The sequence below is a fragment of the Brassica oleracea genome, chromosome C3 (assembly GCF_000695525.1).
Source record: "Brassica oleracea var. oleracea cultivar TO1000 chromosome C3, BOL, whole genome shotgun sequence".
In the NCBI taxonomy this organism is placed as follows: Eukaryota; Viridiplantae; Streptophyta; class Magnoliopsida; order Brassicales; family Brassicaceae; genus Brassica; species Brassica oleracea.
The window spans coordinates 17,605,397-17,612,309 of record NC_027750.1 but is presented as its reverse complement, the minus strand read 5'-3'; the positions used below and the strand labels follow the sequence as shown (position 1 = coordinate 17,612,309).

The 6,913-nt window shown below is 38.8% G+C and overlaps 1 protein-coding gene and 1 long non-coding RNA gene across 4 annotated transcripts; one reads left to right on the top strand and one right to left on the bottom strand.

The window, feature by feature from the left end:
- Window positions 1–943: 943 nt before the first annotated feature.
- On the bottom strand, window positions 944–2,641 carry LOC106333447. 3 transcript variants are annotated; one of them, XR_001268376.1, is made up of 4 exons: window positions 2,318–2,641; window positions 1,655–2,073; window positions 1,466–1,532; window positions 944–1,389 (listed from the first exon to the last, which is right to left on the bottom strand). It is a non-coding gene; the product is annotated as an uncharacterized LOC106333447 (long non-coding RNA). The 3 variants fall into 3 exon arrangements; XR_001268377.1 differs by having other exon boundaries at window positions 944–1,381; XR_001268375.1 differs by having other exon boundaries at window positions 1,466–2,073.
- Window positions 2,642–2,970: 329 nt separating this feature from the next.
- Window positions 2,971–5,335, top strand: LOC106335700 (transport inhibitor response 1-like protein). The gene is made up of 3 exons (XM_013774289.1): window positions 2,971–3,607; window positions 3,685–4,183; window positions 4,261–5,335. The coding sequence occupies exons 1-3, from the start codon at window positions 3,051–3,053 to the stop codon at window positions 5,017–5,019; spliced, it is 1,815 nt and encodes a 604-aa protein (XP_013629743.1). The 5' UTR covers window positions 2,971–3,050; the 3' UTR covers window positions 5,020–5,335.
- Window positions 5,336–6,913: the final 1,578 nt, after the last annotated feature.

Genomic DNA, 6,913 nt, shown 5'->3' with positions numbered 1-6,913 from the left:
AGAACTGCATTGTTCCTATTCACTTTCAGATCTTGGCAATGGGCAGTGGTTAAAACATGCCTCTCATTTTGGGAAGAGCCTTTTTAGCTACAGTGGAAGCGGTAGTTGACATGCCTAAAGGCAAAAATTTCTTTGCAAACATTGATGAGAATGTCTTCTACAAAATTCTGCCACAAAAGAGAGGTATGCATCTAGCTTCTTGCATTGGTGTAATTGATGTTCATTTGGCTATAGTTGTTTTTATAAGAATGATGTCAAATAAGTATTGGATGGAGACATTGGTATTAAATCACATAACTCAGGGAAAAGGGTAAGAAGAAGACAAAGTGCAAAAGGGTCAAAGGTGATTCTCACTTGACATTGGTTCCTCAGAGCTGTTCTGATTGTATGATTGAGTACAAAGTGTGAACCAGAGGTATAGCCTTTGTAAAGTTTGAGCTGTTCTCACTTCAGAGTTAAAAGACAAAGGACAAGATGTTGTGAAAGGATTCATAAGCAGTGTGTTGAAGCTCAAGATATTGACATTGAGACTTGTTTTGGACCAAGTTTTCATTCTCATTCGGATTGAACCTATCATTCTCATTCGGACTGAATCTGGCCTCAAAGTCGAGCTAATGACTTAAAACAAACGCTTGGTGCGAGGCAACCCACTGGTAAGTGTTTTATTCAAAAAGTATGTTTCGTGGAACAAGCAGTGTCCGTCGACACCACCTCAGTGTCGGTCGACACACATCTCAAACACATGTAAGTTTTCATATTTTCTTGGTTTTTATCAGTTTTATTTGTTTCTTTGACTAACTTCAGACTCTATAACACTCGGGATAATGTTGTAGGTCTGGGTTGATTGTTCTTTCGAACCTCACCTACGCCTATCCATAGGATATCCGGCTCGTCCTATGCAGGGCCAAAGGTGTTACACAACTTGAGCCAATTCACATATAAATCTTTCATAATTCTCAGAAAACTTAACATCATCAATACTCCCATCCATATTATCATCATTTCAGATGCAGATCCCGACACAAATGTTTTTGGAGAAATCGGCTCCAAAGTTGTGAACGCCACAAAATTCTTTAGCTCCTCACCATCATCTGAATCACTTCCATAATCATTCTTGACGTTTCTCTTCTACATTTGCTTTTGTAAATTCACAAATTCACAGCAAATATGTCTAAATCCATTGCACTCAAAGCATTGTATCTTTGATCATGAACTACCCAAGTCACCTCCTCTTCCATTCTCCTTCTTTCTTTCCTTTTGCTTCAGGTACTTAGCAAAATTTCTTGACAACATTACCATATGAACTTCAGAAGATGAATCTTGTGAAGCGATTCCATATGTTTTTTTTCGTCTTATCAGTATCTCCATATGACTTGCTCAACTAAAAAGCTTGAAAAATCCCAACAAATGTCTCAAAAGTTATCTCATATAGATATAATCTTGGTTTTGATGGAAACAATCTCACCAGTTTTGAATCAAGCTTTGATGGAAACAATCTCTCCAGCTTCTTCACCAACTTAGTTGTCCTTGTACTGCTTTCCAAGCGCGAAACATTCATTAGATATGTCACACAACTTAGCATTAAACTGAGCCACATTTTCTTTACGTCTATACTTAGATTATCTAATTTAGATACTATCATATCTAACTTAACTCGTTTGACATTTGTAGTACTTTCAAACATGTTCTCCAATATCTTCAATGTCTTCTGAGCTTATGCACATTGAGAAATACACTAAAGTAGCTTGCATCGATAGCATTATAAATTGCAGTCTTGGTCTTATAATTGCCACTTGATGCTTTATTCTTTGATGTGCTCCATTGATCTCTTAGCTTAAGCACTTTCTTATCATCAATTATCACCGGATGACGCCAACCAACCTCAACATAATTTCAACAATTCTCATCAAGACAGATGATAAAATCTTGCAAACATACCTTCCAATATTCATAAATGGTTGAGTCAAGACGTGGTGGTTTTGTCATAGACATCCTTCTTGTTATGCCTCCATCAATTCATATTCCAAATTTTGTCATTCCTCATGGACATGTTTTTGTCCTTACCCTTTTGATCTACTCGAAACAAGAATAAATCTTTATTGAAAACTCGTTTTGATATCAATTGAAAGTGCGGATGAATCTAGAAGAGTGTGAAAAATTAACAAGACACGAGTTTTTCTTTTCAAATTCACTAAAACAAGAAATCAAATTACAACCAGTTTTGTAACGTGTAAATCAAGCACAACCCTCCTGACATACCACTCTTTTCCATTACAAGAAATTCTCTGCGATAACTCAATCCAAAGCTAAAACTTACCATAGAACTTAGATTTCAGTCTTCCAAATTTTCCGTAAGTACTTCACCAAGTATGTCATCACCTAACACACATCAATGACACTAAAGCTTTTTCACACAAGCACGAAGCTTTCCCAGTTTTTTTATTCACCCAAGTTCTTGCGAAAGACAATTTTTTTTGTACATCGAGATAAGATCATAAGAATAAGATAAAACAAATTATAGAAAAGAGCAAACCGGTTCTGGTGTTTTAAGAAAGCCACCGGAGCGGCAACAAAGACATAAGCGGAAGGTAGAAGGCTAGAGAGATGGAGGAGAAAAAACGAAAAAGAAGATATGTATTTTGGCCTAGTTAACGTATATGGTAAATTAATGAAATTATTACGTCAAAAAGGAACCAACAAGGAGCGGTGTCTAATCGAAACGGATAATGTTGATGTTCTTACTATTTTGTGTGTTTATTTATATAACGTATCGAAAATACAGATCTCGATAAAATAAAAGGACGAGTATGTAAAAGTTGATGGAGACTATACAGTGAGAAAAGGAGTTACATTTTGCTATATATTAAAAGTTGATATTATTTAATTTTTGTATAATATAAAAAGACAAAAAAAAAAAAAAAACAAGGCACAAATAATGGAGACGAAGTGGAGAGAGAAAAGCTCCACTCTCTCTCACACACACACACACACACACAAAGTTGCTGCGTCTTCTAATCTGAATCGAAAGAAATCAAAATCAAACAGGAGAAATGTCTGAGGATGATGAAGACCAATCTCCAGCGTCGGATCTACGCTCGCAGCGACCTTGCTCGCCGAACAAATCTCGGAACTGCATCTCCTCCTCCCAGACGTTCCCTGACCACGTCCTGGAGAACGTCCTGGAGAACGTGCTACAGTTCCTGGATTCGAGATGCGACCGTAACGCAGCTTCTCTGGTGTGCAAATTGTGGTGGAAAGTGGAGGGTTTGACTCGATCGGAGGTTTTCATCGGGAACTGCTACGCGCTGTCTCCAGCTAGGTTAACTCAGAGATTCAAGCGTGTGAGATCTCTGCTGCTCAAAGGGAAACCAAGATTCGCCGATTTCAACCTCATGCCCGCTGATTGGGGAGCTAATTTCGCTCCTTGGGTCTCCACCATGGCCAAAGCTTACCCTTGGCTCGAGAAGGTGGATTTGAAGCGGATGTTTGTTACTGATGACGATCTAGCGCTTCTCGCTGAGTCCTTCCCTGGGTTCAAAGAGCTCATCTTGGTTTGCTGTGAAGGCTTTGGAACCAGTGGAATCGCAGTCGTTGCCAACAAGTGCAGGTAAAAAATCTTTAACCAATCTCCTAGTGGGTGCTTTTAGTGATGGACTTAAATCGAATGCCGATTTGTTGTTTCAGAAAGCTGAAAGTGCTTGATCTGATCGAGTCTGACGTCACAGACGATGAAGTGGATTGGGTTTCTTGTTTCCCGGAGGATGTAACTTGTTTGGAGTCTTTAGCATTTGACTGTGTGGAAGCTCCCATCAACTTCAAGGCCCTTGAAGCTCTTGTTGGTAGGTCCCCCTTGTTGAGGAAACTTAGGCTGAACAGGTTTGTGTCTCTGGAGGAGGTACATCGCCTCCTGCTGCTTGGAGCCCCGCAGCTCACGAGTCTCGGCACTGGCTCCTTTAGCCGTGGTGATCAGAGCCAGCAGGAACCACCCGATTACGCAGCTGCTTTCCGTTCTTGTAAATCTGTAGTCTGCCTCTCAGGATTCAGGGAGTTAATGCCTGAGTACCTTCCTGCTATCTTACCCGTCTGCGCCAATCTTACCTCACTCAATTTCAGTTATGCTAACATTTCTCCTGACATGTTTAAGCCCATCATCCACAATTGCCACAAACTCCAAATTTTCTGGGTATGTATCCTTGTCCTTCTTTCTTGATATCACTTCTTCAGTAAATGCGTTATCTTGAACTTCCTTGTGCAATGCAGGCTCTGGATTCGATATGTGATGAAGGACTGCAGGCAGTTGCTGCGACTTGCAAGGAACTCCGTGAGCTCCGGATCTTCCCTTTTGATCCCCGGGAAGACACTGAAGGTCCTGTCTCTGAATTAGGCCTCCAAGCAATCTCCGAGGGTTGTAGAAAACTCGAATCTCTTCTCTACTTCTGCCAGCACATGACCAATGCCGCTCTCATAGCCATGTCGCATAACTGTCCTGAGCTCACTGTGTTTAGGCTCTGCATAATGGGTCGACTTAGGCCTGACCATGTGACAGGAAAGGCAATGGACGAGGGCTTTGGTGCCATTGTTAAAAACTGCAAGAAGCTAACTCGGCTCGCAGTCTCCGGGTTGCTTACGGATCAAGCTTTTAGGTATATGGGTGAGTATGGGAAACTGATCCGTACTCTCTCAGTGGCTTTTGCAGGGGACAGTGACATGGCTCTGAGACATGTCCTCGAAGGTTGCCCTAGACTACAGAAACTCGAGATAAGAGACAGTCCGTTTGGGGATGTTGCGTTACGCTCTGGTATGCATCGGTATTACAACATGAGGTTTGTTTGGATGTCGGCATGTAGGTTGACTATGGGATGCTGCAAGGATGTTGCACGTGCAATGCCGAATCTAGTTGTGGAAGTAATTGGCTCCGATGATGATGATGTGAACAGGGATTATGTTGAGACTTTATACATGTATCGGTCTCTTGATGGTCCAAGGAAAGATGCACCACAGTTTGTCACAATTTTATAGGAAGGAGGAGCATTTTCGTGTGTTGCTGAGAGCTTAAAGAGGGGAGAATGAGTATGGGTAGGTTGTAGGAACGCTGAAGATGATGATCGTGGTGTCAGAGACACAATGCATGATGGTTGATAATGATGATGATAGTTGCGAAGGGCATAATGCATGATTGTTGTACCATTATTTATTTTCTTTTCTTGCTGTTTTTCTTTTTTGGTTTAACAGTTCTTGGTTGGTTAGGTGGAACAATGGATGTATGTTTTGGGGAGCATCGATGTTAGACAGATGAGTTGGTTCTTATGTTTCTAATAAGCTGCACTTTTGGATCTTTCTAGTTGTTGTTTAGAACTAAAGAGACGTCTAGCCATTTTCAATTTATTTGAGATAATTCATCTAAATCCGTTAAATCATTTCGATTCTACTTGATTTTGGCTTTGTTCGGTTGTGGTGGAGAGAGATGAGGTGAGGTTCTTATCCAAAGGAAGACCTCTCCTTTTGCCTTCTGAGAAGCTATCTTTGTCCCCAAAAGACTGCGCTTTTTTCAAACTGACGGGACACATCATTTATTTTCTTAAAGGTCATAAACCAAACTGAAATAATGCAGAGGATGGTGACAAAAAGGATATGATGGTGGTGGATTAAGAGAGAGTAATTAGGATTGGTGGCACATTTGATGTGATCATCATACCTACTCATTAAACCACTTAACACCAATGTTTTATATTCCCATCATTTATATCACTTTGCTTCCTCATCCTACGGTCACGATTCTTCTAATTTGCTATCTCCAGCCCTCTCCCTCCAAATAGTATTTTATAGATAAATAAAAATCTATTGCTTAAATAGTTGGTTACATAGTCTTTGAATATGTCTCCTTCTGTTCAACTTCAGTTGTACGCTGAAATTAACCACTGAGAGGCCTGTAACCCTAGAATATAGTTTCTACCTTAACTTTTTTTTGTTAATTATACTAGGCGTAGATGATATGACCAAATACGATGATTTATCAAGAAAATTAATTTGTCTCTTTTTTTTTGTTAACCATTTGTCTTTATATATGTCTCTTTTTTGTGGATAAATATGATAATTTATCAAGAAAATTGGTGAAAATGTTAATTTATAATTGTCACATTGTAATAACTAAAATAGTTACAATTATTTCAATTGTGAATGCATTATAAATAAAATAGTGAAATGTGTTCATGGGCGCTAAATTGATTTGAAAGATTAACTGAAATTCATGTTCGGAATTTAGCTTAGCCAGAGTGGAACAGTTGGTTCAAACCTAACAAAAATTTTGGAGATCAACGGTATCGGAGAGTTCTAAAAAGTTTTTAGAGATTATTAGATTTGTATACGCATATACTTCTAATAATCAAACATTCAAATTTGGTCTTGTGGTTAGACAGTGGTTTTAGAAACCGTTTTGTGTTGGTTCGAAGCCAAATTTGAAAAGGGTTGTTTATTTTACCTTTTTTATAAAAAGCATTTTTGTAATTGCACACATTCATCTTCTTTTTTTTGTATCTGCAAAAATCTAAACTTTAAACGGTAGCTACTTTGATATTTTTATCTTTTTTATTAGAGATAAGTCCTAGTTAGTTTAAGATAATGATAACTTTATTATACGTCCTTATCAACTTAGTAACATTACGTTGTATAAATACCGAGCTATTGCTATCATAATAAACAAGTCATTCTATTCCAAACTATTACACGGTATCAGATCGGGAAAATAGCTTATTCCCCTATGAACTAGTTGTTCCCGGCTTTTTCACACATGAACTTTTAAGTCATGCCAAAAACCATATGAACAATGGAAAAATGATTTATTTCCCTATGAACTAGTTGTTCCCGGCTATTTCACACACAAACTTTTAAGCCATGCCAAAAACCACATGAACAA

Bases quoted from the DNA above. Each gene is read 5' to 3' on its own strand.
- LOC106335700 (XM_013774289.1), top strand. From the start codon at position 3,051: ATGTCTGAGGATGATGAAGACCAATCTCCAGCGTCGGATCTACGCTCG. The intron at 3,608-3,684 runs GTAAAAAATCTT...TTGTTGTTTCAG, and splicing joins GTCGTTGCCAACAAGTGCAG to AAAGCTGAAAGTGCTTGATC. The intron at 4,184-4,260 runs GTATGTATCCTT...TGTGCAATGCAG, and splicing joins ACAAACTCCAAATTTTCTGG to GCTCTGGATTCGATATGTGA.